General features: G+C 38.9%; 1 protein-coding gene across 1 annotated transcript in view; it reads right to left on the bottom strand.

The window, feature by feature from the left end:
* Window positions 1–2,531: 2,531 nt before the first annotated feature.
* Window positions 2,532–11,209, bottom strand: part of Pclaf (PCNA clamp associated factor) — a 14,248-nt gene continuing 5,570 nt past the window's right edge. Inside the window, exon 4 of the mRNA XM_055597703.1 lies at window positions 2,532–2,993. Within this exon, the coding sequence (XP_055453678.1) occupies window positions 2,948–2,993 (46 nt within the window). The 3' untranslated portion in view covers window positions 2,532–2,947. The remainder of the gene's footprint in view (window positions 2,994–11,209) is intronic.

Below are 11,209 nucleotides of genomic sequence, written 5' to 3'. Positions count from 1 at the left end.
AGTTCCAGTTTTAAAAGATTTTACCTAACCTGCCCCAGGCACTAGGTTCAGTCTTACCTTTGAAAAAAACTGGAAAACTATGGCGGGAACCAAAGCCAATAAAATAGTCCTCTTTATGTAATGACCCCTATAATTACTGTAATTACATATGGAAAAAAATCTGAGTAAAAAAAAAAATAAAATAATCACGTGACTTTATTATTATTGTTAATTATTGTTATTGAGTCAGACTCTCACTCTGAAGCCCAGGCTGACCTGGAACTAAGTAGACCAGGCTGGCCTTGAACTCAGAGATCTACCTGCCTCTGCCTCTTGAGTGCTGGGATTTAAAGCTTGCACCACTGGGATGGACTGGCTTTTCTATCTTAACTTCTGAATTTTTCTCTTCTGCACCAGTGAAAACATTTACAACTACAGGTCCTAATTTTATTGGTCGCAAAATTATTTGTAGACTGTTGTTCTCTTCAGATAAGACAGAAAACTAATTTTGCTAATTTAAAAGAAACACTGGGCCTATTCATTTCCTGGGCTCATGGCAATTAAATTGATTCATCCTAGGTAGTCAATTGAACAAAGCTTTTAGGAAACAATCTTTGGCACAAATAGGCCAGTAGTAGGTTGTTTAAAAAGTCTAAAATATTTCCACCCTGCCATCATCGTGTCTACACATGGAAATACACACAAACACACAGTGATGATAAATGTGTTACCATAGTTTAGTATTTCAACTGCTAACAGCTTGTGGTGTATCTAAAGAACTATAATATGTCTATGGTATTAAAAAAGATGGGGCCTATAGAATTTTTTGTCTCATTAAATGGAAATTGAGTAATAATCAACCATGAGCTTAAGCTAACACAGAAATGCACATCCCTCTGCGTAACTCATTTTATCCACTGCCTAAGTGGTTTATAAGCAGCATTTAGCTCCTTCCATAGACCTTTTTTAAAATTCACTTTTCTATTAGTATATGAAAATCTGGCTTAAGTCCTAAATGATCATATGAGCTTTTGTAATTCATTGCTTAGAGACTTTGAAAGATGAGTTGCAGAGTCCTAATGTTAAAACTACATGTGTGAGCTTAACATTTTTAGAGTTTTGTAAATAATATTACAGGACTCGGTATTCTTTTTCTTATGTTTATTTGTGTGTGAGTGAGTTGGTGCCAGCATACCACTGTGAACGTGGAGGTCAGAGAATTTGTTGAAGAAGTCCCTTCTTAACCATGTCGATCCCGGAGATTGAGCTCAGGGTTTCAGGCTTGGCATTGGCAGCGGTTGCTCTTCCCTTTGAATCACTTTGCTAGCACAGGAATCTATACTCGAACTGTAACACAGTACTATATACAGAGGCTGTATTGCAGATAGTCTTCATAAGCCAGACAGTACCTTCATCATGTATGACTAATATGGGACTTTCAAGCTCCCAACAATGTCTTTTTAAATTCATTTTTTAAATTTTATTTTCTTTGTAATAATGTAAAAAATTATGCTGGGCATGGTGCCTGTAATTCAGCACTTCAGAAACTAAGTTAGGAAGATTGACATGAATTCTAACCCAGCCTGGACTAAACAACAAAAAGAGCACATTTGATGCTTTTTGGGGGGAAACTCAATACTCTAGAGTAATTAGTTCTGAAACATTGAGTACTAGGTATGCTAACACACACCTGTAATCTCAGCAGCACTTGTAAGACAGATGAGGGGATCACGTTCAAGGCCAATCTGAGTTACACACAATAAAATACGTACTGCTAGAGTTTATCTGGTTTCTCTAAGCATAAAAAAAGTAAGAAAACTAGAAATGCATAGTTCATTGATGAATACCCTGGTTTAAGAAGAAATTTAGCCAAGTTAACCATTTTTGTGACTAAGCAATAAACCATTGAAAAGATATAACCCTTTATACAAGTGATTCAAAGAAACTCAGGATATATAACAAAAAATAAAATGTTAAACCTGAGCCTGGTGGTGGTGGTGCACGCTTTTGATCCCAGCACTCGGGAGGCAGAGGCAGGTAGGTCTCTCTGAGTTTGAGGCCAGCCTGATCTACAGTAAGTTCCATGGTATCCAGGGCTTTTTCTTTTTTTCTCTGGGGGAATAAAAGGAAAAAAATATATATATACAAAAAAATAATATGATACTGAATTCAATGTGTACCCTACAAAAATTCCTGTTTTTAATGTGTCCATGGAATTTTTGTTCCTAACTGTGTTAGTATTTTATCTCTTTGGTTATCAGATTTTTAAGAAAAATGGTCTTTAGGCTTTTCTTAGGTTTTTGTTGTTGTTGTTGTTATTTGTATGTTTTTGTTTTCTTTTTTAGAGACATGGCTTTTCTGTGTAGCCCTGGCTGTCCTGGAATGCCCTTGATATCCAGGGACTCAGGGAATGCCCACCTCTGCCTCCTGAGTGCTAGGATCAAAGGTATGCATCACCATACTTGGCTGACTTTTTTTAAAAAGATACACAACTAACTTTCAACATCTTATCTTTGTCCCCCACCCATGCTGATAAATGACAAGAGATAAGATTTAATTAATACTGAATTTTTTAATGTGAAAAAGACTAAGTCAGCTTTTTAAAGCAAACAAGCCATTACAGTACGTCACTATTTCTATAATCAATGCCCATAAAATGGCATCAGTACAAAGATCCAAGCAAATCTCAGACAGTAGATTAGTAATTACAGCATCTTGTAATAGATTTTAGGAAGAAGCTTAACAGGTAAAATAAACAGCATATGACATAAATTCACGTATGTAATTAGAATTTACAGATTATAAAAATTCTCCAATTTCATAGCCAATTGCTTTTGAATGGCCAAATTTTAGCCTTGTTTTTTAATTTAAATGCCTATTCAGCAAACCAATTAAACAAACCCATCTATCCAAATTTACATCCTAGAATACGTAAGTAAACTGAAGACATTATTCAGATGAGTAAGTTCTATTCATTTTCATCATCTGTGTGATCAGGTTGCAAAGGACATGCTCTGTGAAAAGAAGAGAACTACACATCACTCAAGGGTCCGCTGTTGTAAAATCAGAACATTAATAATGCGGTAGGTCTGCACAACTAGAAATGAGAAAAAATTAAATTCCACTAGGTACCAAGCGTAAACAAATTCCAAGAACTAGTGCAACAAAACTTTTTACATTATTCTCCGTGGTTTCATGGAATCATCATTTCTCGTTCTGAGTTTTATTTAAAGAAGTATCTTAGCCAAGCATGGCAGTGTATGCCTTTAATCCCAGCACCTAGAGGAAGCTCGCAATAGGACTGCCAAAAATAAGGCTACTCTGGTCTATATACCAAGTAGCCCAGCCAGAACTATGTGGTAAGATTCTGTCTCAACAAAACAAGAAACAAACTGGAGAGATGGCTCATCCATTCTTGAAAAGGTGTTTAGTTCACAGCACACACATAAGGCAGCTCACAACTTCCTATAACTCCAGCCCCGGGGGATTCAATACCTTCTTTAAAAAATAAAAATGCATATCTTGGCCTATAACTCTAGCATTGGGAGGCTGAGACATGGAGATTGCTGTAAATCCTGAGTCTTCCTTGGATTGCATACTAAGTTGTGGAACAGCTTGTACTACATAAGAAAGATTCTACAAATAAATGAAGACATGATAGGTGGAGAGATGGCTAACTGGTTAAGAACACTTGCTGCTCTTGCAGTACCGAAGTCTAGTTTCCTGCACCCATGTTGGACAGCTCATATGGCCTGTAACTTCAGTTCCAAGGGATCCAGTTCTGTCTTGTGGCCTCCCCAGGCACATGTACTCATCACGCATAAACCCATAAACATAACTAAAAATAAAATATTATTTCTATTTCTTTAAAATAGAAATAACAGGGCTAGAGAGATGACTCAGAGGTTAAGAGCACTGGCTGTTCCTCCAAAGGTCCTGAGTTCAATTCCCAGCCACCACATGGTGGCTTACAACCCTCAGTATAATGAGATCTGGTGCCTTCTTCTGGCCTGCAGACATAAACGTGGGCAGGGCCGAACACTATACATTAAAAAATAAAAAATAAATCAAATATATACATTTAAAATTTACTATGTATTAATTTTTTTAAATATATATTTTATTTATTATGTATACAATGTTCTATCTGCATATACACTTGCACACCAGAAGAAGACACTATATCTTATTATAGATGGTTGTGAGGCACCGTGTGATTGCTGGGAATTGAACTCATGATCTCTGGAAGAGCAGGCAGTGCTCTTAACCTCTGAGCCATCTCTCCAGCCCCTATGTATTAATTTTAATGTTAGGTCAATTGATAAATAAAATATAACCTATTGTGAAAGTCCATTTGAGTAAACAATATAAATATATGCAAGCAAATTGCCATATCCCTTGGACTACATGGATGTGGTTTTTTTGTTTGTTTTTTTGAGTCAGGGTTTCTCTGTGTACCCTTGGCTGTCCTGGACTCACTTTGTAGACCAGGCTGGCCTTGAACTCACAGAGATCCACCTGCCTCTGCCTCCTCAAGTGCTAGGGATACAGGCGTGTTCCACTGCGCCTGGCTCATGGATTTATTCTTTAAAAATAACACCAAAATTATTTGGTAGACTATGATAATCACAGCATTTGAATGAAGGTACATTTATATTGATACAAAGCCATTCTGTACTTACCATCTTTTTTTTGTAGTAAGTCAATTAAAAACAAGCATAAACCATTATTTTAGAGCTAATAAAACTTAGTGGTATCTACTCTAAAATCCTTAGTTTCCAATGAGATCCAATGCTCCTGAATGCTCACAGAGCATACAAAAGAAAGAATAACAAAGAGCTCAGCCCAGGATTAGATTACCACTGCTTCACACACTAAAAGACTATGCAAAATCTTCATTGTATTTTCCTGGAAACTAGGACAAGTTACAAACCATAACCCAAACTCCCTTTTTACAAGGGTCTGATTGTCTTTAGATATAAGTTATGTTCAAGAGTTGTGTAAATGGGGCTGAAGAGACTTCTTAGTAGGTAAAATGCTTGAAATGTAACCATGAAGACCTGAGTCCCCTTCACAGCCGGGCATGGTTTTTGGTTCTTTGAGACAGGGTTTCTCTGTAGAGCTTTGGTTGTCCCTGACTCGCTTTGTAGACCAGGCTGGCCTTGAATGCAGAGATTTGCCTGTCTCTGCCTCCTGGCTTTAAAATTATGTTTTAATAGAATCTTTAAAAGAGAAATTGGTATTTCTAAGAAAATGGATGAAACTAGAGACCATCATGTTAAGTGCAATAACCAAGACTCTGAAAGACAAATATTGAAGGTTTTCTTTCATACACAGATTGAAATTTAAGTTCATATATACTTGCCCATCTATATGTATGTGTAGAAAGAACACCAAGAAAAAGACACAGGGTGAGGGCAGAAGAAAGAATGAGATGGTCATAGAGGCATGGTGACGTTAAGAAGGAAGAGGAAGACAGGGTGAGGGGAGAGGAAAGAGTGAGACGGTCATAGAGGCATGACGAAATTAAGGAGGGAAGAGGAAGGGGATGTGCAAGAAGGGGAAGGCAGTGCAGAGAGACAAATAAGAATGAAACATAATGGATATGTGGAAATGAAATAAAGCCAGCATTGTGACGCACACCTTTAATCCCAGCACTCGGGGGGGCAGAGGCAGGCAGATCACTGAGATTGAGGCCAGCCTGGTCTATAGAGCAAGTCCAGGACAACCAAGGCTACACAGAGAAACTCTGCCTCGAAAAATAAACACACACACACAAAAGAAAACAAGGGACATTGGGATGACTTGGTGGGTAAAGGCTCTTGGCACCAACAACCCAAGTTTGATCTCTGAATCCAATGGTGGAAGAAAAGAACTTACTCTTAGAAAATTTTCTCTGTCCTCCAGTTACAGTGTGGCACAAGCACACAAACACACACACACACATACAAAATACGACTTTTAGAAAATGACTAAATAGGGGGAAACATTTATGTGTATAGTTTTACATACAAAAGGAGCTTGCCCTGCCTTGGGGCCAAAACAAGACTATAAGGAATAACCATGGCAAAATAGGAATTTAGAAGTTCATATTCCTTCTGATATGTTAATTTACTGTTTCAATAAAGGGACAATCACAGTTTTCCTAAATAAAGGCAAGTCTAAGAAAGAGGCCTGAAAATAGTATAAACCTCTAAAATCTGGGGGTTTTTTGAGTTTTGTTTGGTTGCTCTGAGAGTTTCTGTTTGAGTGTTCTTCCTAGGGAACTGAACCCAGGGACATACACTAAATAGTTACTCTACCACGGAGCTACATCCCTTTGTTCTCGTTCTTTGAAATGGTGTCACTATGTACTCCAGGCTGGCTTCCAACTCATGATTTCCCTGTCTCAATGTCTGTACTTAAAGGCATGTGTCACCATGTCTAGCTATTACTGATTTATTATACTATGGATTAAATTTGTTTATGAGACTATATAATTTATCTCCACGTGATGGAAGATCTTTAGTTTTGATTTATTTATGTATTTATTTATAGGCAGGGTCTCAGGTAGCCCAGACTCATCTGTGTAGCTTTTATGTATTTATGACAAGTTATGAGCTGTAGAGATGGTTTGTTGGCCAAGAAGACACAGATCAGTTCTTAGCTCCTACATCAGGTGCTCACGATCACCTGTAATTCCAGTTCCAATGAATCTATGCTCTCTGGTCTCTACAAGTACCTGTACATATGTGGTACACTTAAACTAATGCAGGCACACACATATGCATAACTAAAAATAAAGCTTCTAACAAAGAATTACCAGTTTAGCATGCTGTAAAATCCCCATCAAATGTATGATCCTTTTGCAATATTAAGATTTTGAGCCCAGGGCCTAGAGAGATGGCTCAGAGGTTAAGAGACTGGCTGTTCTTCCAAAGGTCCTGAGTTCAATTCCCAACAACCATATGGTGGCTCATAACCATCTATGAAGCTGTCTGGTGCCCCTTTCTGGTATATAGGTACACATGCAGGCAAAATACTATATAATAAATAAATAAATAAATCTTAAAAAAAAGTGAACCCAGGCTAGACAGTGGTGGCCCATGCCTTTAGTCCCAGCACTTGGTAAGCAGGCAGAGGCAGGTAGATCTCTGTGAATTCTGATCTACAGAGCACATTCTAGGATAGCCAGAGCTCCACAGAAAAACTCTCTTGAAAACAAACAAACGAAAAAACAAACAAAAACAAAACATGTTGAACCCAGGCCCTTGTACTGGCAAGCCTTCTGTCACAGAGGTACATCTCCAGGCCCAGTGCATAGCTATAACCTCATCATTAAGAAGGCTAAGACCAGATAGAGTACAAGGCTCCTAGCTACATAGTGAGTTTGAAGCAAGTCTGGGTTACCAGATGGAGGGGGATTCCTCATGAACATGATTCAACCCCATCCTTGCCCCAATGTCCATTACAGAAAGCTAAAGGCAGCCAGTTATGGTGGTTCACCCTTCTAATGCTAAAACCAGAGAGGCAGAGTGGTTAAGAGGGCCACCACTTGCTCAGGGCCAGCCTGGGCTGCAGAGTAAAACCATCTCAAAAAAAAAAAAAAGCAAGAAAAAAAGAGAACTGAGAAGTGGTGGCACATACCTTGAATCCAAGCACTTGGGAGGTAGAGGCAAAAGGGTTTCTGAGATCTGAGTTGAGGCCAACCTGGTCTACAGAGGAAGTTTCAGGACAGCCAGGGCTACAGAGAGAAACCGTGTCTCAAAAATAAAAGCAAAAGAAACAGAGAAATGAAACAGAAAAAGGAAGAAAAGAGCTATAAACGACTATAGATGGCACAGTGGTGGAAGAGCTTGCCTAATGCTGACAAGTCAGTCCCTAGCACAAAATGGCAGAGAATATTCACAGTGGTACCTGCTACTTCCTTCCAAAGTGCCTATAAAACCGGAAATCTTCATATTTCCTATCTACTTTACAGGGCTTTTGGTTTAATGAGCCATAAAGAACACTGAATCCCTATTCCACACTGGATACTTTTTCTCTAGATCAAGATGAAATTATTTTCAAGGTAGACTTTTAATGGTCCATATTTCATTAACCACATTTAATGAAATCATTAACCAATGTCTAGTGTTGTCTCTTTGTTGTTGTTTGTGAAACTCCAGTAGATTTAAGATTAGTATTCACCATCTAACTCTTAAGATGATCTTCAAGGTAGTCCAGTTTGAGCTTAAGACTTTCTGAGTTAATAAAACCGCCGGGCTGAATAGATGTGAAGACTTGTCTTTGCCTTCCTTGTGACACTGGACTGGCAGGTGGCATTCAGTCCAATATTAGAATGTGGTCTGCTCTAAGTTTCTTAGTGGAGAAGACAGAGAAAGATAAGCAAGAGCCCAAGGAGACTGTTCATAGTTTGTAGGGAGCTGGGAGAATTCGAGGGTTTGGGGGGATCAGTTTCATAGTACGTAGGGCCCGATGTGCTGGTTAAAGGGACGAATGACTCCACCTGCTTTTGGAGGACCAGGGCAAGGAGCAACAGCCACAAAAAGAGTCTGAACGCCATCCTCTTAATCCTGGAGGTCGTGGTATTAAGTGTCCAGCTTGCTGCTTGTTGAGCTGGAAGTTCGTTCTCTAAGCTTTTGGCTAGTGTGGAGATTACAAACCAGGGCTTACTTTCATGAAGACATCACAATGACAGTGTCATGGTGCCACACCCTCTCTTTCCAGGTACTTTTTTTGTTTTTGAAGCAGGATCTTCAAGTAATTGAGGCTGGCCTCAATCTCACAAATACTTTCTTTTAGAATTAAAACATTATTTTAAAAAGGTAATAGTGTGCGGGAGAGATGGTTCAGAGGTTAAGAACACTGACTGCTCTTCCAAAGTTCCTGAGTTCAATTCCCAGCAACCACATGGTGGCTCATAACCATCTATAATGAGATCTGGTGCCCTCTTCTGGTGTGTAGACATACATGCAGACAGAATACTGTATACATAATAAATAAATGGGGTGGGGGGAAATAGTGTGTAAGAAGTGATGGTGTGCAGTTTAAATCCCAGCATTCAGGAAGCAAAGGCAAGTAGATCTCTGTGAATTCTAAGCCAGCTGGGGCTACATAGTGAGTTCCAGGCCAACCAGTCTGCATAGTGAGACCCTGTCACAAAAACAGAACAAAAAGAAAATGTGGGAGGCAATGAAGTGATTCGTCTGGTAAAAGTGTTTCAATCTGAAGAGCCGAGTTCCATCCCTGAATCCCATGTAGAGGGTAGAAGTGGAAAGAGAACTGACTCCTGAAAGTTGTCCTCTGACCTCCCACACACCCTCCATGTCAATGTGCCTTGGTTTTGATACTTAAAATCTAAAAGAATTCCAATATTTTCCACTTTATCCTAGGTACACAGTCATGAAGCTACGGCTTCAAATATACTAAGTGTTCTTCCACTGAGCTATATCCCAGGCTTTGTGATTCTTTTTTTTTAACTTTTAATTTTGTTCTATTAATTAATTGACTTATGTATTATATTGTGTTCTGCCCGCATGTACACCCCCTCGCCAGAAAAGGGCAAAAGGTGTCATCTTAGATGGCTGTGAGTCATCATGTGCTGGGAATTGAACTCAGAACCTTTGGAAGAACAACAGCCAGTGCCCTTAACCTCTGAGCCATCTCTCCTGTGCTGTGATTATTTTTGGGTTGTTGAGACAGGGTTTCTCTGTATAGCCCTGGCTGTCCTAGAACTTGCTCTGTAAATCAGGCTGGCCTCAAACTCACAGAAATCCACCTGCTTCTATCTCCTGAGTGCTGGGATTAAAGGCATTTGACACCATGCCCTTTTTGTGTGTGTGATTCTTACTAAAGTAATTGATTTGGATTGTTAGAAGTTGTATTATGAGACAAGGTTTTTACCCGTATAAATAATTATTGGTGCTTGTTATATTTTCGGACAGTGTGTGTGGTGTAAAGCAGATCGTACTTTTTCATTTTTAAAAGTTTTTTTTCTGTCTACTTATTTTTATGGGTACATGTGTGTTTGTGCCCAGCTGTATTTTTGTACATGACATGCAGCAGGAACCCAGGTAGGTTAGAAGAAGCATCAGATTCCCTGGAAAACTAGAGTTATAGACAGTTGTGAGCTGCCATGTGGGTGCTGGGAACCAAACCTGAATCCTCTGCAAGAGCTGTGCACACTCTTAAAGGCCAAGCCATCTCTCTAGCCCCAAATATACTTTAATACTCAGAATTTTAGCATTCTCATTTCATTCATGGCAGCTTAAAAACAAGCTGCCATGAAAGCACTTTTAACCCCAGCACTGGAAAGGCAGATGGGTCCCTGTGAGTGTGAGGCCAGCCTTGACTACATAAATGAATTCCAGGATGACCAGAGCTACAGAATACAGGCCCTGTCTCAAAAACCAGTAATAATTTTAAAAACTCTAGCCCCAGTTTGAAGAATTCATAAGGATTTATAGAGAAAATATTAAAAAACATACAGAATTACTATGAATAGTTTCTATAGAGAGTAATTTCTGCTTAGTTTCTCTAATTATACATTTCTTATGAAAGTTAAACACATATTATTATTACTTTTTTTGAACTGGAGACTAAACCTAGCACCACATGCATGCTGAGTAATGGACTTACACTGAGCTACCCCCTCAGTTCCTAACTAGTCATTCTGTGGAGAATAAGGAGCCTAATGGAATTTAAACTGTAAGAACTGACATAGAAAATTTGGGGGGGGGGGAAACAGAAAAAAGAACACAAACAAAAGTAGGGAAGAGAGGGCAGGAGAAGGCAGGCAGATTATAAAGTATGGTAGCTCATCTTCTCATCATAGCACTTAACAGACTGAGGTAGAAGGATTACAGAAAGTTCAAGTCGACCCTGGGTTACATAGAGACGTCTCAAAAAAACAAAACAGAACCCCCTGAAAATTAGAGGAATAATAAATGAATAGGAATCTGGTTTCTTTAGAGCAAGTAAAAATTAATAATTCCTGAAAGATATTTGAAATTTTAGAATGACATAAGAAAATATTAGAAGGGCTAGAGAAATGGCTCAGTGGTTAAGAGCACTGGCAGCTCTTCCAGAAGATTTGAGTTCAATTCCCAACAACCTTATGGTGGTTCACACCATCTATACTGGGGACTGATGCCCTCTTCTGGCGTGCAGGTGTACGTGCAGATAGAGCACTCATACATTAAAAAGAAAGAAAGAAAGAAAGAAAGAAAGAAAGAAAGAAAGAAAGAAA

The sequence above is a fragment of the Psammomys obesus genome, unplaced genomic scaffold (genome assembly GCF_907164565.1).
Source record: "Psammomys obesus unplaced genomic scaffold, mPsaObe1.curated_primary_1811, whole genome shotgun sequence".
In the NCBI taxonomy this organism is placed as follows: Eukaryota; Metazoa; Chordata; class Mammalia; order Rodentia; family Muridae; genus Psammomys; species Psammomys obesus.
This window is presented reverse-complemented; position numbering and strand designations above follow the sequence as displayed.